The following is a 22609-nucleotide window of genomic DNA, read 5'->3' as shown; positions in this document are numbered from 1 at the left end:
CTGTCCAGTGGTCAGACCACTCATATACGAATTGGCAGGCGCCACGGGAGATTTCTCCCAGCCAATTCAATATTGAGGGGTCGTGTACTGGACAGCAGGGTAAACGCCAGTTGGAGGGCTCCTGTCAGACACCATGGGTCAAGGGACTAGCGTGCCTCTTGAGAGTCCGTTGGGGATTGTAAATAAGTTATGGAACGAAGGGAAACTCCCAGTACAGACAGGAATGTCTAGGAGGAAGTTGTACACACTGTGTGTAAGGAATTGGACTGGGTATACCGCGGTATTGGCCGACCCGGAGATGAGGTGGCCTTCGTATGGCTCTTTCGAACAGGCTGCCTTAAGAGGAGTAAGGAGCCAGATCGAAAAAGACCATCCGGGACAGTTATGTTACTGGTTTTGTTGGGACACAGCAGCAGAGCTGTGGAAATCTTTAAAAATTATGGCAGTCAGGTATTCTCCCGAGAGTGAACCCCCCTCCATGTTATTTCGATGAAGGGTGTAAACCACGGCGTGTTTTGACTCATCAGTTGGTCCCCACTGCACCTGCCCCTATTCCTCCGCAGGGGGACTCTCTCCAGGGCGCAGAGGGGAATCTGCAGGACTCCAGATCGGAATCTCTGCAGAGGGATAAGGGGGAAATGGAAGGGCACACCTCGGGAGGAGTAATTACTAGGCAAAAGATCAAGCAGATGCAGCAGGTTGCATACCCCTCCCCTGGGGACGCCCAGAGGGTCCGGTCGCATCCGCAGATACTTACATCAGGGACGAATACATCCCTGCACCACCAGCTCAGCCCGTTCCCCAGGCCTGGATCAACTACGGGCAACAGCAGCAGCTGCAGCAAACTCAGCCTCCTCAATGACGGTACCCAGGGGGCGAAGGCAAACAATGTGATGGTCTTATTTCCTTAATGTCTTTAGCCGGCTCCTTCCTCACTTTCTCCCCTCCCAGCAAAGAGCCTCGTCTAACCCTTTCAGTCCAGGGACTGCCTGTCTCCTTCCTCAATGATACTGGAGCTACTTTCTCTCTTTTAAATCATGCCCCCTCTCCCTGGCTATCCTCTGAGGTTAAAACTGCAACTGGGGTGGAGGGCAACCCACAGTCTCTGGAACTCACTTTGCCTCTAAATGTTATTTATGCTGATAAATGTTTTTCTCACCATTTTCTTTTTTCCCCAGCTTGTCTGATCCCTTTGATGGGCCGGGATTTACTCTGTAAGCTTGAGACTACTTTAACCTGCACTCCTGAAGGGGTAGGATTATTGATGACAGTGTTAGGAGATTCGGCCCCAACTCAGGGTAATTGGGAACCCCCCCCTCTCTCCCCTGACCTCACTGACTTGCCTTTAACCCTCTGGGGAATTTCTGACACTGATGTTGGCCTGCTCCTTTCGGCAGAGCCAGTAAGGATTCAAGTGAAGCCCTCCTTAACCCCCCCGTCAGTCCCTCAATACCCCCTGTCGCTGGAAGCCTGGGAGGGCATCCGCCCCATTATCGAGGGATTCATTGCACAAAAGCTAGTCCGCCCTCAGCGCACTCCCTGTAACACCCCTATACTGCCTGTCAAAAAGCCTCCTAAAAAGGACGGAGACCCTATTTGTTGGCGCTTTGTACAGGATCTACGGGTTGTTAATCAGTAGGTGGTCCCTCTTCATGCAGTAGTTCCTGATCCAGCTACTATCATCAGCCAAATCCCCTGGGATGCTAAGTGGTTCACTGTTATTGACTTAAAATCAGCCTTTTTCAGCATTCCTGTGCACCCAGACCCTCAGTATCTCTTTGGTTTCACCTGGGAGGGACAAAGTTATGTCTGGCAACGACTTCCTCAAGGCTACAGAGACAGCCCCATGATTTTCAGCCAATGCCTCCGCCACTACTTGGAAGGCTTCACCAGTCCGCAGGGATCCACGTTAGTCCTATACATAGATGACATCCTATTAGGTAACCGCGAAGAAGCTGCCCTCCACATCAATGGTAAGGCACTTTTATTATACCTACACACCAGAGGCCACAAGATAGACCCTAACAAGATTCAGTGGGTCTCACAGAAGGTCCGATATCTGGGCTTCCTGTTAACCCCAGAGGGGAGACAAATGGACCCAGTCCGCATAAAGACTATCCAAAACTGCCCTCTGCCAAACACCAAGAAACAACTTCAAGGTTTCTTAGAATTAATTGGCTTCTGTCACCCCTGGTTGCCGTCCTGCGGGGAGTTAAGCAAACCGCTCCACCGACTCACTGCTAACCTTGCTCCTGACCCTTTGCAGTGGTCCCCGGACACAATCCAAGCCTTTCAGTTACTCAAGGACAGTGTGGCCTCCTCCATGTCTCTCTGCCCCCCCCCAATTACAGCAACCCTTTCACCTTTTTGTCCACGGGAGGGGCGGAATAGCTAGTGGCGTCCTTACCCAGCTGAGCGGGCCCCACCATTTCCCGCTTGCTTTTTACTCTCAGCAGATCGACCCTGTCGCTCAGGGAACCCCATCCTGCACCCGGACTCTGGCAGCAGCTGCCCTGCTGATCACAAAGGCAAAGAGCCTGACCCTGGGTCATTTTACCACGGTTTGGACCTCTCATGCCTTGTCAGCCCTTCTGCGTAGGGGCACAACCCAAGTCTTTTCGGCCCATCGTCAGCAACAGCTAGAGGCCGAACTCTTAAAAGACACTAACCTAATTTTTGAAAGGTGTGGGCCCCTTAATCCAGCTACCTTGCTTCCTGACCTGCCAGTCCTCCAGGATCAGCACGACTGTTTGGAAGTAGTTTATAGCATCTTACAAATAAGGGACCTGGCTTATGCCGGATGGCTGAGCCTGCCTCCCTCGCTCCACATACCCCGTGGCAGTTCACTGGCACCATGATAAGGGGGGTCACTACGGCACGCACGCCCTTGTGGACACCATCGCTCGCTTTTGGTATGCTCCAGGCATTCAACCCTACTGCCTGTCAATAGTGAAAGCATGCAGCACATGTCAGCGTAATGGACCTGCTCCGCCTCTTAACAAAATTAAGGGTGGAAGACCTCCGCCTGCTGCTCCATTTCAACATCTTCAAATTGACTTTGCAGATATGCCAAAGGCTTTTGGGAAAAAGCACCTCCTTGTTTTGGTTTGCCCTCTGACTTCCTGGGTCGAAGCTTTTCCTACTGCTAATTGTACTGCTGCCACAGTGGCGAAGATTCTCCTTAGAGACATTGTACCCCGTTTTGGCATCCCTCTCGTGCTTGTCTCAGATCGCGGACCTCACTTTACTGGTCATGTCCTTGGCCGTTTAGAACAAGGACTGGGAATTTCACACTCCTTTCATACACCCTACCACCCCCAGTCTGGCGGGAAAGTTGAGCGTATGAATAGGGAGCTTAAGTTTACATTGGCTAAATACTGTCAGGAAACAGGGTTAAAGTGGCCTCAGGTACTTCCCTTGGTCCTGTTTCACCTTCGTACTCGCCCAACCCGTGTATTGGGATTATCCCCCTTTGAACTGCTCTATGGACACCCCTCTTTCAAAGGCGGGGCGCTACCACGTGCTGATGTTTCACTATTGGGAGGGGATCATATGACCGCGTGCCAGTTTCTCTCCCTACAGGCTCGCCTCCGTACCCTTTGGAAAGCCTCGCAGTTTTCCCAGACCGTGCCGCTGGAAGAACAGATCCACCCGTTCCAACCAGGGGACTTCGTCTGGGCCAAAAAGTTCGTTCGTGGCGACACCCTCCAGCCGAGGTTTACTGGACCCCACCAGGTTCTTTTAACAACCCAGACTGCAGTGTTCCTGGAAGGACGCAAATCCTGGATCCACCACTCCCACGTCAAGCCAGCTGTAGTGGACCACAGTGACGGACCAGCAGCTCTTGCCACCACTGAGGACACTGCCTCCGACCAGTGGACCAGCTTACCTCTTTCAGACATCAGACTTAAATTGACTCGGCAAAAATGAGAGGACCTTTTATTCTGACAACTGTATGTTTTTTATTATGCCTTTTTAGTTTATTTTCTACTTATGAAGATAATGCTTTTATTAGATATTCCCATGAGGTTAAAACTCATATTTTAGGAAATAGAAGTAATTGCTGGGTATGTACTCAATTTCCAGTAAATGCAGAACAGGGACTACTAGAATCTTTAACCAATGAAACTGCGACCCTATTTGAGAATCAGGCCGGGGAAATGTCCCAGCTGCGCCAGTTAGCTTTGCAAAACCACATGGCTTTAGACATAATGTTAGCAGCCCAGGGAGGAACTTGTGCCCTCATAAATGAAGAATGCTGTGTTTTTGTAAATGACACCTACTCTGACACTTTTCAATGTACCAAACATCTAAGGGAAATGGCTAAGAACTACTCCTCTGGCCAGCCACCTTATAATTGGCGGGGAGCCTTATGAAATTGGCTGCCTGGATTTGGGTGGGTTAAAAAAACTCTTGGTGGGTATTGTTGGGGCCATAGTAATCCTTATAATACTGTGTTACTGTATTCAGTGTGTCCCCTCCCTCATAGACTCATGTGGGTCAGTTTATTCTTTTCCTACTTCAGCCAAGGGCCTTACTCTCTTCGAGTTGGCCCAGGCTGAAATTGCCAAGCGGCCCTTGGCTCCTTAAAATGGGGTGTAGCTTTTGGTAAATAGTTATCCCAAAGCTACAAATGGAGGAATGTTGAGTCTGAACTTTTGATGAGCTTAAACTTAACCCAGACTTGATGTCTCTGTCTGACCTTTTAATCAAAGCTCTGACCTGCGAACTACTCATGACACCCCCCTCCCCTTAAGTAGTCATCTCTCCTTTTCTCTTTCTGAATTTACATTTTAACCTGTTTTATCCTGTAGAATCTTGATTGATTATACATGACCATTATGATCTGTTAATCACTTTGTTTACTTCTGTGTATAAATATTGATGCTCACCCCTAATAAACTTGCCACACTTACTCTGAAGCTTTTCAAGCTAAGGATAGTGTGAGCCCGTTGATCAACGAATTGGTGTCTGGTCTCTGACAGATTGTGAGCCCCATACCAACTCCGCATGAACTCGGGTGCTGGAGAGGTGAGTGAGGACTTGCTTTTTACCTAACATGTTGATGTAGATGAAATGTTTTCTCAAAGTTAAAAATAATGGAACAAGGAGGCCATGTGTATGGTAATATATAAAAAATAGGATTCGACAAAAATAGAGTAGTTTTATTGAAAAGACATTGGGCCAGATTTTGAGGCCCATACTCACCTTGAGTAGCACCTTACTCCACAAAGAGAAAAGCAGAGATGCAGGAAGGGAGAGGTCTGCCCCCACTTGATGGCTCCCACTCGTCTTTCTCCCTCAGTGCCCCATCTCTTTTTTTGATCTGTTGAAAAGTAACATTAAAATTATCACACAGAAAAAGAGATGAGTCAGAGGAGGGCAGGGAAATTGAGAAGGAGATGAATAGAAATAACAACCTGATAGGGATTAATGGATGGAGAATAAAGACTGTTTCCCCCTCAACTCCTTCATTCTTGGGCTCTAACATCACCAACAGGAAAATCTATGATTTCCCATGTGAAAGACCATGATGTGGAAAACTTTAAATATCAGGCAAATTAACATTTTTTCATGCCCATAGCACATTTATCAATGACAGCATTCTGTGAAGGGGATCCAGTCTGTAGCATTCAATTTGTACTTTTAAAAATTCTGAAAATGACCCTGTCTAAGCAACTATCCTAAATTTGACTCAACAGGGTATTATAACTTTTTTTGTAACCTTAACCATAGTGAGTTTCATGACCACTCTAATACAATACATATATGTGTACCAATGGTACCATGACTTTTGACTCCCTAAGTAAAGGCAGTGTGACAGGGTGTATCAGCCCTGGACTAATACAGCAGGGGTTAACCCTTCTCTCTTAGCCAAGGGGGCCACTCCCCACCCCCAGCTCTGTTGGGCATGCTCCAACTGGAGCCAGGATAGAAAAGGAAGCAGAACAGCTCAGTTGGGGCTGACTGCTGGAGAGGAAGGAGGTGTGTTGATAGTGCCTGAGAGAAGACTGCCTGCACTCCAAAATGTAGAGGCCAGACGGAGATGGACTCTCACACACACAGAGATGTTGCGGAATGTGGAGAGATCAGAGAGCCTCAAAGATGGAGGACTCCAGAGACTTGGATAAGAAGTGACCCAGGGAGGTTTTGCGGGGAAACGGTGACAGAACCAGACCAAGGCTCTGTGTGTTTCAGTCAAACCCCTGCTGAGCTGGTGGTGGGTAAATCTACCACTGACAGGGCCCTTGGTTCAGAGTAGGTGGAGAGGGCGGGCCTGGGTCCCCTTATCCTGGCTACCATCCACCCCGGGGTGGTGTCCCAGTTCACCTGTAGTATTGACTCTGGCCATTGGGCTGCACTGCCCTGACGGCAGGGGTTATAGTATTGACTCTGGCCATCAGGCATTAAGGAGCGAGGCCCTTGAGACATGGGGTACCCCTTTAAACTTGACTGTGGGGATGTGACACACCTTTTCTCTACCCCCAAAGGGTGACTGGGTGTATCAGCCCTGTGGCAGACAGTTACACCATTCTTGGTCTAAGGGTAAAGTAACAGTGCACAACAAAAGAGCAGCTTTGCAGCTATTTTGAATGTCCAGCATAAGGAGACCGCAGCCTTAAACCCTGATTTCACCCCACCATGACTGTCTTCCTGATATAGAGACTATGCTAGCCAAAGACTACATGGAGGGTGGTTAAATAGCAAACAGATCCTGTGCAATGCAAAATAATCCAAGCCACCTCCTATACTTTCTTGGGTGAAAAAATGTCAATGTGGTCTTCACCCAGTTTTTAAAATCTGCAGCTGTCTGAAAAAATCCCTAACAACTTCTACAATGCAGCTGATGTGTTGTCAATATAGAAATCTATATCACATAGAAAAATTGTTGGCAAATTGGATTCTATATAAAAACAAATAACAAGGGACACTGCACTGATTGTATCATTCATTTCCATATTTAATTCAATATAATCATCACTTTTTGAATTTATCTGAATCTGTTGCAAAATTTCCATTCAGCCACACCAGAGTGCTGCAGAAACCAGAGTGGCTTACTGCAGAATTTAGATACAGATTGCAGCAGGGTACACTTGACCTTGACAATATCTACTCTGCCAGTAGGAAGCCTGTCTTATGCACCAGCAAGTAGGCTGTCACAAGGAAGAGCCCTGTGTAGCCCCTTGTGGGGTCAAGCTTTATGCGATGATTATATCAGAAGGCTTTCAGGAAGGATGTTCAGAGATGTACCTAATGTCTATGCACCATAGAGAGGAAAAAGAATCTGAAGATGTGTAATACAGTTCTGGTAGTGTTATACCTTAATCCTAAATGCTTTTGCAGCTCTAAATGTATTAAGGAATACCTTTTGAAAATGGCTTGGCAATGAGGAATTTCAATTGACACTAATAGGGATAAACATGTTTTGAACTGTTAATACTAGATTGTACTTTTCAGCTGAGTTGACATCATACTGCTGACAAAACTGGTCATGTGATGATAGATTGTGATTACTTTCTTACACAGGACTAAGGTTTGAATTTATTATTTCCAAATGTTGAGGTCTTCATATGCATTAATCCCTTTAGTGCCATTTGGCACAGGATATAAATCCATAAAAAAGCATTAATATTTTTTTCTTTAAACTGGATGCTGAAGAGGCAACATAATCAGTATCAATTTACATATACATAGTCATTGTGGCATTCTGTACCTCAGAGCAGCACCCTAGAACCTCCATATTCACCGTGGTGATATAATCATGATATGTTTTGTACAAAGTATGCCTTGTGATATCATTCTAAGTCTTGATCTGCTGAACATTAATATCCTGTTGTATTGAATGTGCTATCATGGTATGTGAAGTTTGCTATATGCATGTTACTGAAATATATTGTGAGGTTGGGAACACCCACAACTAGCCTTTCAAGTGCAACAACAGATGAGCCAGACATACTGATGGCCCATTAAAGGGAAACCACACTCCCAAGAACTATCCCAGGAACTGTATACAATGGAGACTTCTCAGACAATGGAGACTACTTGACCAATGTCATAGCAAGCTGGAAGAAACTCTAAAAGAAAGGAAATGACATCATCACTTGGCCTCACTCCCCCCACAACTCAACACTGGAAACACATCTGGAAGGCAGACTGAAAGGGGGAAGGTGGTCCCAGGCTGGAGAAGAATTCTATCCTGTGTATTGATGATCTTTAACTTGCTTGTACTATCTAATAGGGTGAGGCACTGCTTGATTCAAATCCTGTTTAATTTATAGAACTTAGATTGTGAGCTTATTTTCATTTTCTTTGGTAATCATCTCTATGCTTTAAGCCTACCACTTATAATCACTTAATCTATCTTTCTGTAGTTAATAAACCTGTTTTATGTTTTACCTAAAACAGTATATTTTGTTTAAAGTGCTTGGGCAAACTGAGCTCAGGAACAAAACCTGGTGCATATCCTCTCCACATTGAGGGTGGAACGGACTAAATTATTAACGTTCTTCAGACTAGGGCAGGATGGTACAGCTCGGGGAAGCAAAGTTGGGGAGCTGGGGGAATTGGCTGGAGCTTCTCTATTGTTAGTTCATGATTGGCTGGGAGAAGCATGCATGTAATGCAGCTGGGTGTGTCCCTGCCTGTGGATGTCTGTGTTAATGCAGTACCTGCCAGAGGTTTGCTGCTTTTCACAGCATCGTAGGGTTAGAGGGAGCCCAGTTGGTGGGACAGAGGACTCAACAGTACCCCAGTTCCAGATTACACCCTGGGGACTCCATCAGTCATACTTCTGGAATATTTATTAAACAAAATTCTTTAATATTTGACCCTCTACCTTCCAATGGACAAAGTAGCAAAATGCTTTAAAAAGCAGAGCAGAAAATTTTAGGATATAAAGCCTGTGCCTCAGTCAAATGCAAACAACTTTTTTTGACTTGCTTTTTTTAATTTACAAATTTAGGTCTCATCCTTCAACTACTTCCATGTGGTCAGACCCTTGCACCCATGTGGAGCCCATTTTAACTCAGTGGATAGGGACAGTGATCTGACTGAACTGAGCTGTTTGCAGGATTGAGACCTTAATTAGATCAGCTCTTTTAGTTTCCATGTATCAGAGAAGGAGGTCAATGATGGCCAAGGAGTCTCAATTATCCAGGCAAAAACTGTTCATAGATTCTAGGACTGGAAGGGACCTCGAGAGGTCATCGAGTCCAGTCCCCTGCCCGCATGGCAGGACCAAATACTGTCTAGATCATCCCTGATAGACATTTATCTAACCTACTCTTAAATATCTCCAGAGATGGAGATTCCACAACCTCCCTAGGCAATTTATTCCAGTGTTTAACCACCCTGACAGTTAGGAACTTTTTCCTTATGTCCAACCTAGACCTCCCTTGCTGCAGTTTAAGCCCATTGCTTCTTGTTCTATCCTTAGAGGCTAAGGTGAACAAGTTTTCTCCCTCCTCCTTATGACACCCTTTTAGATACCTGAAAACTGCTATCATGTCCCCTCTCAGTCTTCTCTTTTCCAGACTAAACAAACCCAATTCTTTCAGCCTTCTTTTATAGGTCATGTTCTCAAGACCTTTAATCATTCTTGTTGCTCTTCTCTGGACCCTTTCCAATTTCTCCACATCTTTCTTGAAATGCGGTGCCCAGAACTGGACACAATACTCCAGCTGAGGCCTAACCAGAGCAGAGTAGAGCGGAAGAATGACTTCTCGTGTCTTGCTTACAACACACCTGTTAATACATCCCAGAATCATATTTGCTTTTTTTGCAACAGCATCACACTGTTGACTCATATTTAGCTTGTGGTCCACTATAACCCCTAGATCCCTTTTTGCCGTACTCCTTCCTAGACAGTCTTTTCCCATTCTGTATGTGTGAAACTGATTTTTTCTTCCTAAGTGGAGCACTTTGCATTTGTCTTTGTTAAACTTCATCCTGTTTAACTCGGACCATTTCTCCGATTTGTCCAGATCATTTTGAATTATGACCCTGTCCTCCAAAGTAGTAGCAATCCCTCCCAGTTTGGTATCATCCGCAAACTTAATATGCATACTTTCTAGGCCAATATCTAAGTCATTAATTAAGATATTGAACAGAGCCGGGCCCAAAACAGACCCCAGCGGAACCCCACTTGTTATGCCTTTCCAGCAGGATTGGGAATCATTAATAACTACTCTCTGAGTACGGTTATCCAGCCAGTTGTGCACCCACCTTATAGTAGCCCCATCTAAATTGTATTTGCCTTGTTTATCGATAAGAATATCATGCGAGACCATATCAAATGCCTTACTAAAGTCTAGGTATACCACATTCACAGCTTCTCCCTTATCCACAAGACTCGTTATCCTATCAAAGAAAGCTATCAGATTGGTTTGATATGATTTGTTTTTTACAAATCCATGCTGGCTGTTCCCTATCACCTTACCACCTTCCAAGTGTTTGCAGATGATTTCCTTAATTACTTGCTCCATTATCTTCCCTGGCACAGAAGTTAAACTAACTGGTCTGTAGTTTCCTGGGTTGTTTTTATTTCCCTTTTTATAGATGGGCACTATATTTGCCCTTTTCCAGTCTTCTGGAATCTCTCCCATCTCCCATGATTTTGCAAAGATAATAGCTAGAGGCTCAGATACCTCCTCTATTAGCTCCTTGAGTATTCTAGGATGCATTTCATCAGGCCCTGGTGACTTGCAGACATCTAACTTTTCTAAGTGATTTTTAACTTGTTCTTTTTTTTATTTTATCTGCTAAACCTACCCCCTTCCCATTAGCATTCACTATGTTAGGCATTCCTTCAGACTTCTCGGTGAAGACCGAAACAAAGAAGTCATTAAGCATCTCTGCCATTTCCAAGTTTCCTCTTACTGTTTCTCCCTCTTCAGTAAGCAGAGGGCCTACCCTGTCTTTGGTCTTCCTCTTGCTTCTAATGTATTGATAAAAAGTCTTCTTGTTTCCCTTTATTCCTGTAGCTAGTTTGAGCTCATTTTGTGCCTTTGCCTTTCTATTCTTGCCCCTGCATTCCTGTGTTGTTTGCCTATATTCATCCTTTGTAATCTGTCCTAGTTTCCATTTTTTATATGACTCCTTTTTATTTTTTAGATCATGCAAGATCTCGTGGTTAAGCCAAGGTGGTCTTTTGCCACATGATCTTGCATGATCTGTTTTATTGATACTTGTGTAAATGTCATTAATTTTAACTAGAGTTTAACCTAATTTATCTCTGTGCTAACATTTTGAGTAATGAGATGGCTTGCTCTATGTACCAATGCAATGGAGCTCTTTTACTCCTCTGGGTTGCCTAATTGCAACATAGGTCACAGTAAAAGAGGGATAATATGTTGGTGGGGATTATGCAGACAAAAGTGGGAAATTGGCTATTCCGGGCATGGTGAGGAAAGTCATCTGATATTTGCATTGACAAGTAAAAAAACCCAACTTCCTCCTTGGAGCAAAGTGGGAAGACAGGTAGAGAACTGTGACTGAGTCACAATTCTCTTCCTGATCTGCCCCTGGGGTAGCAAAATCATGTGTTCCTCCTTACTATGGACTGAGAGTAAACTCTTAATCTAGTTGTTCATGATTAACAGGGTCAATTGAAATTTTACAAAACTTCAAAGAAAATCATGCTGAAAATATTAACTAATTTAGGAAATTAATGGTAGATGTTGTTTAAATGATAATCCTTTATATGGTGTGATGAATTTACGCAGGCACAAGTTGACTGTTAAACCAACTGTTTGTAGGGAGGCTATATTTATAATTGGTTATCTGACCATCCATGATAGAGTTAATTAGCACCTGAATAGGTGCTAGGATAATCTTTTCTACTGAAGGAGTCACTTTAATTCTTTATTTTAATTTTCACTTTATGAAAAATCTGAAAGATGATTTACATAGCTTGCTCTAGGCTTGCATCACAAAATATATTGCACGTACCATCAACTACTAAAATATTCAACTGAATGTAGGGTAAGCAGTAAATGGATGCCTTTACACATATCAAATCAGACAAGAAATAAAATCATGCAAATTGTTGTCTCTAAATGGACTTCCCAAATGGATATGATAGTCACACAGGAAAAATAATATTTAGGCCTTATAAAGTGCTTTACATCTGCAAATTATTATACAAACACTAACTAATTAGTTCTCATACTTTAAAGGAAAGTATCATTGTCCCCATTTTACAGATAGGAAAATTAAAACTATGAGGTTAAACTGACCAAGACAACACACCAAGAATGTGACCAAGCTGAAATTAGAATTCAGGACATTATAGTTATTAGTTTTATTCTTTATCCACTGGACCATATTGCTTCACGTATAAATCCAATAGAAGACAGGGACATTTTGACAGGTTTTAATTAATGGTTTTGTAAAAGGTTTGCATATAATACAAAACTCACAGGAAAGCCAGGTGAGTTAAAGTTCTAGGACCTGTTATGGTTCAAGACCTCAGCCCAGATTCAGAACAGAGTCTCAAAGTTGAGCTGATAGTGTTCACACAGTTCTCTCTTTCTCTCTGTGGGCTCCCCCAAACGATTCTCCTTCACTCATCTGCTCTGCTCTAGGACACCATTGCCACCTTGCCTTAGGTATCTTCAGTGGGTCTGAGGGGGCTGCCACACCATCTTGTTGAGTATGGTGACCTCCTGCAATCTCCCTAGAGTTTTTATAGGGATGATTGTCATTATAGGGACAATTGTTATGTTGCTATGCCCAAGACCAGTTAGGGTCTTTGGAGGGACGCTTTAAGGGAATAAAGGCAGAATCTTCATGGCACCAGATATTCCACAATTCTCCCTTGGTAGGTAGGATATCCATGGAGTTCCTTAACAATGATACACTAGGGAAGTGATGACTCATGGTCCCAAGGTTGCTGTTGCTAGGATCCCTCCTGGTTCCCCAACTACAGTGTTAGGGATTAAAGGGCACCAGTGCCACTGATTCACTAGAGATAGGGGCCTCTCTCCCACGATCTCATTATGCTCCATGTAGACTAGGCTATCAGCCTATATCAAACAGACCCCTTCTCCTTCCCAAACATCCTGCTGGGACAAAGCAGCCACCAAATGCTCCTTAAAGACCCCAAAAGAAAGGAAAGGGAACTATCCACGCACAAGAGAACAGTAGGCTTCCCCAATGAAAGCATCAAAAAGTATGATGGCCATTTCTGGGGCATGGGTGGATAGGAATTTTCTTGGGTGTTTGGGTTCATTTAGATTCTAGGTCTTCAAGTGAACCTGCAGCTTCATACAAAGCACGGTCTACAAGATTTACAAAGGAAATGAAATTTGTATCTTCATATTGACAATCAAATAGGGCACAAAAGTGCAACAACAAACCTAACCATTCTACATACACATAAATAAACTGAGTTAAAACCAGGCATGCCATAGATCAGGAAATAATACTTTTAAAAGAAAACTGTGAAAAAAATCCTTTCATGTGAACATCCCAATACCTCATCCAAGTGCAACTGCACCTCCACTGAGCTGCTATAACTCTACTCAGTTTCTCAGCTGTGAGTTGGAGCTCTGGTTAAAAAAAAATCCATCCAAGAACTGGTGTGTATCCTGCTGATAAATAAGTCGACGTGCACATAGTACTGCATAACATTTTACAAAGTCATAAAAATCTATAGTAGGAAAATAGCATTGCAGAAAGTTTAGATGCACACCATCCAGTGTTAACTTAGCTTCTTTAATGATAATATTTGCATCTGAGCCAAATAGCAGAAAGACATCAAAGCTGAATCAGCAGACCATATAGACATCCAAGTCCATTCCCTCTTTGGCTTTCATAAGATACAGTTCTACATAAGCCAACAGAGGCACATTCTTTCCAGTCTGAAATATGTCTGTTCTATTGAATGTTATGCACTTTAAATAATTCCACTTTTATTTGGAAAAAAAAAACAAACAACAGCAAGAAGTCTTTAATTTATTGCCCTAAACATGTCATTTTAATAAAGCATAGCTGATTTTCATAGTTCACAAAATAGGCTAAATTTCAGCCAAAGTCTTCCTCAGTACCAACTCGGGACTGTAATCAGGAAAAAAAAATATTTTCTCCATGGAAACACCCAGTTTTGACTTCAGTTATACCCATGTGACCCTCATTGAACTCAATGGGAGCTGTGCATAACTGAGCGAAGTATTGAGCTCTTAGTAACAAAGATGACTTCACAATCTTCAGCATTTTATTGCTAACACTAAGTCAGTGATGTGTAATATGAAATGTAAGCAAGCTTCTAGGACTGATTGTAATAGGCACCTTCCTAACCAAAAGCAGAGACATTAGGAACAGAGGATAAATTAATGAATAAGCTAATGCTGTTAGCCATTTATGGAGTTAAAATTTCACCTGATTTAGTACCTGATCCAATGCCCATTATAGTCAATGGACTTTGTATCTAGTTGTTAATCTTCTCAGAACTATCCACTAATTATAAATTAATGCTATTTTTTCTCCAAAGCTTCTGCTCTATAGGCAAAAAGTTTATGATATCAAATAAAAGACCATAGGCATACTTTTTTGTATTTCTACATATATTCTTCAAGAGATTGTGTTAACTTTCTGCCCTACTGCAGAGAGGAAGATAGTTGGACTTGAGCCTTTTGAGGACTGAACAAGGATATTTGTTTATGGCATCTTAAAGATTCTACGATTTTTTTTTGCTTTTGATTATAGTAATGTATTTTCATTGCCTTCAGTGGATTTGTATAGGTGTAATAGAGATCAGGATAGGTTCCACTAAATCTTGGTTGCAAGTCTATCTCTGTTGCACTAGGCAAACAAGGTCAGATACACAAAGGTACTAAGGCACCTAAGTCCCAGTATGCCAAAGCAATCCACAAAACTTCCACATGGGTGCTGCCTAACCCTGCAGTTGCCTAAACTCACTCAGCATGTAAATTTGTGCTATGGAAGTTTGCTAGGGGCCTAAGGGCATGGCTACACTTGCAGATATAGAGTGCTGTGAGTTAAACCAGCCGTCGGAAACTGCAGTAGGGAAAGTGCTGCAGTGTGTCCACACTGTCAGATTCAAGCACACTGGCATGGCCACATTAGCAGCTCTTGCAACGGCCACAAAGAGCAGTGCATTGTGGTAGCTATCCCAGCATGCAAGTGGCTTCAAAGTGCTTTTCAAATGGGGGGGGATGGAGTGTGACAGGGAGTGTATTGTGTGTACGTGGGGGGAGAGAGAGTGGGTTTTTGGGGGGCTGAGAGCATGTCAGAATACTGTCTTGTAAGTTCAGACAGCAGCAGACCCCCCCCCACACCCCGCCTCTCTCTCACACACACAACATTCCACAGTAATGGTTTACTTTGTTCCGGAGCAGATAATCATGCCAGCTGTCAGAAACGGAGCTTTGAAAGGGGATATCCACATTCTTTCAGCAACTGAAAAACAATTACAAGAGTGGTCACTTGACTTAAAGGGATTATGGGACATTTCCGGAGGCCGATCAGAGCACAATAATGCAACACCTCGTTCACACTGATGCCTCAGTGTTTCAGCCGAGGTGCACCAAGCATTACGCTTCTCGTGGAGGTGGATTACCAGGAGCGCTCCAGCTGCCGAGTCCAGGCGCTCTAAGTGCCTTGCCAGTGTGGACACGTTGTGAGTTAGGGTGCCTGGGGCTGCTTTAATGCTCTCTAACTTGCAAGTGTAGCCATGCCCTAAGTTTCTGCCTCTGAGCATTCACACTGTTGCCTCACTCTATGTGTACAGATGTCTATCTCCTGCCTAAGCCCCAATGCAATCCACAAAACCAGGGGAAGACAGATACAAAAGCATCTGTCTCATCTGTGAGGCCCGATCCAATGGGTGTTCTCTGAGGCCATCTACTGGATTGGATTCCATTCAAAACCTGTCTGGAAGAGGAGGTTCCCACCTTATAACTTAGCCGAGTAGTTAGAGCACTTACCTGGGATGTGGATACACATATTCTGATGTGGGGCTCCCTCAGTCTCTCCTGTTGAATTTGTTCCATTGTGTATAAATAGTTAATATGGGCCAGAGAGAGAGCAAGGATGAAAATGATTCTACATCCTGGTGGTGAATGCATCCATGTGGGAAAGCCAGGGTCCAATTCCCCTACTCCAATGATTCTTTAATTAGTTATCCAAAGTGGAACAGCTTCAACAGGAAACAGTGAGGAGGCCCATACATCAGAATACCCCATAGACTAATGGCTAGGGTACCCTACTGAGAGGTTCGGGAGACCCCTGTTCAAATTCTTTCTTCCTCTCAAGCAGATGGGGGACTTAGAAATGTCCCAAGTGAGTCCTCTAACCACAGGGCTAACGATTATAGGGTGAGCTTCTTCTCCTCCTCCAGCTATTTGGTGTGGAGTAAGGCAGATGCCTAACTCATTCTTGTAAGAAATGCCTTGGGTGACTTCAGGAGAAGGGTTCCTGGCTATGGATTAGACGTAGAGATAAATGCTTCCCTGCAGCCCAGACTTAGACTCCTACTCTGTGAGAGGGGTGAGTCTTAGGTCAGACCCTTCTAATCAGAATCTTCCATTTGTAGGAGTAGGATTTTATATTTATATTAGAGGTTATAATGATAATCACTGAATCTCAGGGTTGGAAGGGACCTCAGGAGATTATCTAGTCCAACCCCCTGCTCAAAGCAGGACAAATCCCCAGACAGATTTTTTTTTTTACCCCAGTTCCCTAAATGGCCCCCTCAAGAACTGAACTCACAACCCTGGATTTAGCAGGCCAATGCTCAAACCACTGAGCTTGACGGTTATAATAATGTAGTATGTATAAAATGTATTAATGTATGATTTGGTTTCATCCTGCCAGCCACCCTTTTTGATTTCAAGACAGGAATAGACCAAAATAGTCCTTATGGCTGATTATGGTCACCTTTTGTTTTAGGATAAAATTTCATTACAGTATTTGCTATAAGGTCTTGCTTCTTGTATGCATTGCAAACTAAATTGTGTAAGGTTCTTTTGTAATCCCTTTAATAACCATATAATCCTTTCCAAAATGTTATCCTGTCTGAAAGTCTCTGTAAAATTGTTTGGTGTGAGTAAAGGATGTGTACATGGTTAAGGATGAGTGTGAAAGCCATCACAAATGTCCAGATGGTCAAGAAAAAGTGAGAGACTTAGAAATACCAGAAAACATCCATTGTATCCGATTCTAAATATGTTAGTAGCATTGACGACCTCAGAGGTGAGGCAAACACCCCCCGAAGGTGAGACAACAAATAGGAGATAACGATGGGAAGCCCAACAATAACATCAAATGATAACACCAGAAAACCCCAATATTAACACCACTTAAGGACTAATGATTACAGGATGATATTGCAAAATGCATGGACTCAAATGGGAATTTACAACTATAAAGCTGAGGTATTTTGAGTTCTGCAAAGCTTCGGAGCATTGGATCGCGACCGACAGAGCCCAGCTCCTCACTCGTGCTCAATCTAACAGGCCATTGGATTGACTCGAGCTACGACAGACTGGTAACTATAAAGACCATCTGCAGGACTTGTGTGTGTGTTGTGTAACTGAATGCATATGTTAACTGTCGTATTTTCAATAAACGCGACGTATTGCCTTTTTCCCTGAAAAAGATCCCATGTGCTCTGTATGGGCAAAACACATTGGCTAGTTAAGGCATCTCCCCACCCAGCATGATAGCTTTTGTGGATTGCATTCCAGGCACTTGTCTCTGCCCATCCATTTTATAGGGAGTCTAGGTATATAACCCAGGCTTTGTGGATCAAAATTTTGTTCCTGTGATTTTCCTAGGCATCTAAAAGTTAAACTTTGAAATGCTCAGCATTACCTAAGAGCTTCTGTGGATCTGGGCCTTAGGCACCACTTTCTTAAGATGCACAAAAAGTTCTCTGGAAAGATCAGTTTTCCATTTGAGTATTATAAGCCTTCATACTAGGGGAAAATAAGTGAAGTCTATTAGTTTATGGAATAGTCTCCCAAGTGGCATAATGCCTGAGTAATACAAAAGTAAGTTTCATAAACCTCTCAAGAATATTAGACATAATACTTCTTTAGCAGAACAATGGAGAAAAAAATCTTACATTTCCTTTTCCATACAATGATCAAAGTGTTGATAGACATTTTCAAATAGTAGAACAAAAGAAAGTGAGTACAGAGCTGAAGCAGGTGCACTATCCCACCTGTCCCTACATTGAAATCCTTTTATAAACTCAACATGGTGTGCTGACAAATTGGTGCTATTGAGTGAAGGAAGTAGTCCAGTTGTCACCTACTTTGTATATACATCTGACTTACATGAAGTTCCTGTGAATGAGGCAGGTGGCACAGTTCTGGTATAGGATGTACTTTAAATCATTATTTTGCCATTCCAAAAATATTGAAACCTTTGCATCTACATGGACTGTTTAAATGACCCTCTAAAGAAATTTTTGAAAAAGAGGAACTGGAAAAAGGGAATAAACAATAAATTATTGCTCTTTCTCTTAAAAATATTAAACTAAAAAAAATAGACCTTGATGTCTTGATTAGTTCATGCACGAAAATAATACATCTCTGAAAAATCTACTAAAATTGAATCTACTTATTTAATTAAAGTTAAAATTTGTCAGTGGCTAAACATTCTGCTTGACATTGTCCGTTTAAGTAAACTGGAATAGTAAGTGCTCAGCACCTCTGAAAATCAGACATTTAAAAGTAGGTGACTAAATATGTACTTAGGTGCCAACAGTTAGATAACTAACTTGGAAAATGTTGGCTTTTATATGATCTTTGTGGGACCCAATTCCACGGTTGTTCTACAAACTAATCTCCCACTGAAGTCAATAGAGGCAGGCTTTATAGGATTAGTCTAGACACCTGAAATAATAACTAGAAGTCAAAAGCCATATTTGCTCATGTTTGTTGGAAATGTTTGTTGTACTTACCAGAAATGTTTAATGATAATAATTTTGAGAATCCTGGGAGACATTATTAGCGGTAAAAATTAACAACCAAATCCCACTACCACTGTCCGTGGCAATAAATAAATAAATAAATAAATAAGAAAATTTCCCACAAAATGGAATTTGGAATATACACCAAAAAAGAATCAGTACTTTTTGGGTTAATCTGAGAGTCCTGAATCCTCTGTTCATAATGTCTTCATTATTAATTTGTGCTTAAATAAAATATTTTTGAATAATACGTTGTACTATTTGCCTGTAGCATAACCAGAAAAAAAGGGAGGAAAATGTGTAATATCTACATAAGAACATAAGAATGGCCATACTGGGTCAGACCAAAGGACCATCTAGCCCAGTATCAGGTCTTCCGACAGTGGTCAATGCCTGGTCCTTCAGAGGGAATGAACAGAACAGTAAATCATCAAGTGATTCATCCCGTCACTCATTCCCAGCTTCTGGCAAACAGAGGCTAGGGACACCATTCCTGCCTATACTGGCTAATAGCCATTGATAGACCTATCCTCTGTGAACTTACCCAATTCTTTTTTGAACCCTGTTATAGTCTTGGCCTTCACAACATCCTCTGGCAAAGAGTTCCACAGGTTGACTGTGCGTTGTCTGAAGAAATATTTCCTTTTGTTTGTTTTAAACCTGCTGCCTATTGATTTCTTTTGGTGTCCCCTAGTTCTTGTGTTATGAGAAGGAGTAAATAACACTTCCTTATTTACTTTCTCCACACCAGTGGTGATTTTTATAGACCTCTATCATATCTCCCCTTAGTTGTCTCTTTTCCAAGCTGAAAAGTCCCAGTCTCATTAATTTCGCCTCATATGGAAGATGTACCATATCCCTGATCATTTTTGTTGCCCTTTTCTGTACCTTTTCTGATTCCAATATATCTTTTTTGAGATGGGGCGACCAGATCTGCATGCAGTATTCAAGGTGTGGGCATACCATGGATTTATATAGATATTTTCCGTCTTATTATCTCTTTCCTAATGATTCCCAACATTCTGTTAGTTTTTTTGATTGTTGCTGCACATTCAGTTAGAATGTATCATTTTATATGTATAGTTGGGATTATGTTTTTTTGCATTTATCAACACTGAATAAAAAAGAACTAGATAAGTTCATGGAGGATAGGTCCATCAATGGCTATTAGCCAGGATCAGCAGGGATAGTGTCCCTAGTCTCTGTTTGCCAGAAGCTCGGAATGGGCGACAGGGGGTGGATCACTTGATGATTATCTGTTCTGTTCATTCCCTCTGAGGCACCTGGCATTGGCCTCTGTCAGACACAGGATACTGGGCTAGATGGACTTTTGGTCTGACCCAATATGGCCGTTCTTATGAATTTCATCTGCCATTTTGTTGCCCAGTCACCCCATTTTGTGAGATCTTTTTGTAAGTCTTCTCAGTCTACTTTGGACTTAACTATCTTGAGTAATTTTGCATTATCTGCAAATTTTTTGACCTCACTGTTGACCCTTTTTTTCAGAACATTTATGAATATGTTGTACAGTTACTGGTTCTAGTACAGACCCCTGGGGGACACCACTATTTTCCTCTCTCCATTCTGAAAACTGACCATTTATTCCTACCCTCTGTTTCCTATCTTTTAACCCGGGGTGGGCAAACTTTTTGGCCCGAGGGCCACATCTGGGCATGGAAATTGTATGGCGGGCCATGAATGCTCACAAAATTGGGTGCTGGGATGCAGGAGGGGGTGAGGGCTCCGGATGGGGGTGCAGGCTCTGGGGTGGGGCCAGAAATGAGGAGTTCAGGGTGCAGGAGGGGCTCTGGGCTGGGGCAGGTGTCTGGGTGGGGGGTGATGAGGGGTCTGGCTGAAAATGCAGGCTCTGGGGTACAGGAGGATGGGACCAAGGGGTTCAGAGGGCAGGTGGAGGATCAGGGCTGGGGCAAGGGGTTGGGGTGCAGGACGGGGTCAGAGGCGCAGGCTCCAGGAGGCGCTTACCTCAAGCAGCTCCCGGAAGCAGCGGCATGTCCCCCCTTTGGCTCCTATGTGGAGGCATGGCCAGGCAGCTCTGTGTGCTGCCCCATCTGAAGGTGCTGTTTGCTGGTCAATGGGAGCTGCAGGGGCAGCGCTTGGGGTGGGGGCAGCGTGCGGCGCCCCTTAGCTGCCTGTACCTGTAGGAGCCAGAGGTGGGATGTACCGCTGCTTCTGGGAACTGCAGAGAGCAAGCCCCTGACCCAGGTCCCCAGCAGGAGCTTGAGGGCTGGATTAAAATGTCTGAAGGGCCAGATGTGGCCACCGGGCCATAGTTTGCCCACCCCTGTTTTAAGAAATTACTGATCCATGAGAAGACCTTCCCTCTTATCCCATGACAACTTCTTCGGATGCATCCGTGGCTGTAGTCCACGAAAGCTTATGCTCTAATAAATTTGTTAGTCTCTAAGGTGCCACAAGTACTCCTGTTCTTCTTTTTGTCTGCAAGTAGTCCCAATAAAGAAATGCAACTACTTATCACATTAAATGTGTAGAGTGGCACAATCTGGCCCATAGAAAGATTTTTCTCAACAGAAATGTGCCAGAATCAGAGGACGAGTTTGTGGCTTGTCCTAGGTGCTTGCACTCTGCCCTAAAGCAGGGGAGTAAGAGGAGCCCCCATTCTCCTCTGCCTGGGCTACTGCCAGTGGGAAGGTTCAAGGAGTGGGGTAGAGCTTTGATTCTGCATGCAGGTGCAGACTCATAGATCCCATTATGTCTTTGCCAGTGCAGCTGATAATATTCCTTTATGTTTTTCCCTTTTTGGGAGAATAGTGGCAAATCCACAGCCTATCCCAAAGTAATTTACTAATCGTTGTGGTTAAGACTAGGCATTAAAGGTGGAATTTTTAAAGGTTCCTAAGTGACCTAGGTGCACAATCTTAAAATCATTTGGCTACTTTTGAAAAGCTCACCCTAAAGCTGCCTCAGACCTGAAAGATGAGTTCCAACACAGCTCTTATTGGGTGGAGGGGGAGAAACAAAACTTTTTCTTAGTTAAGAATAGATCTTTGATTTGAATTCAGAAGACTGAGTTAGATAAAGCTCTAATTTGTAAAGTGTCCTGCAAAAGGAATAGCTACTGTGGCACCTTATCTTTGGGGATCCCACTTACCCAGATTATCTTCTTTTGAATGGTCCTCTTGTGTGGTGCCTTCTCTTTGACCATTTAGAAGCAAATGTCCTTCTCCTAAGGCGAGAGTCACTTAGCAAATGAGACAGAGTCAAGGTAGAGTGCATATTAAATTCTGCTTTTTAATCTTAAAATTGAAAGAAAAAATGTATTATTCCCATAATCCCTCACTATCTAATTAAATACCAAAAGGGAAATAAAACAAGTCAGAAGTGGGAATATGGAAGCAAAACAAAAATACTAGGGCTGTCGATTAATTGCAGTTAACTCACACGATTAACTCCAAAAAATTAATTGCAATTAATCACAGTTTTAATTAAACAATATAATACCAATTGAAATTTATTAAATATTTTTGGACGGTTTTCTACATTTTCAAATATATTGATTTCAATTACAACACAGAATACAAAGTGTTCAGTGTTCACTTTATATTATTATTTTTATTACAAATATTTGCACTGTAAAAATGATAAAAGAAATAGTATTTTTCAATTCACCTTATATAAGTACAGTAGTGC

General features: G+C 42.9%; 1 protein-coding gene across 1 annotated transcript; it reads left to right on the top strand.

The window, feature by feature from the left end:
* The first annotated feature begins 3552 nt into the window (after nucleotides 1–3552).
* On the top strand, nucleotides 3553–3930 carry LOC117871749 (retrovirus-related Pol polyprotein). Its single transcript, XM_034759514.1, has one exon. It carries the CDS (start codon nucleotides 3553–3555, stop codon nucleotides 3928–3930), a length of 378 nt encoding a protein of 125 aa, XP_034615405.1.
* The last annotated feature ends 18679 nt before the right edge of the window (nucleotides 3931–22609 follow it).

The sequence above is a fragment of the Trachemys scripta genome, chromosome 2 (assembly GCF_013100865.1).
Source record: "Trachemys scripta elegans isolate TJP31775 chromosome 2, CAS_Tse_1.0, whole genome shotgun sequence".
NCBI classification, from domain to species: Eukaryota; Metazoa; Chordata; order Testudines; family Emydidae; genus Trachemys; species Trachemys scripta.
This window is presented reverse-complemented; position numbering and strand designations above follow the sequence as displayed.

Coding starts and splice junctions, on each gene's coding strand:
- LOC117871749 (XM_034759514.1), top strand. CDS start 3,553: ATGACCGCGTGCCAGTTTCTCTCCCTACAGGCTCGCCTCCGTACCCTT.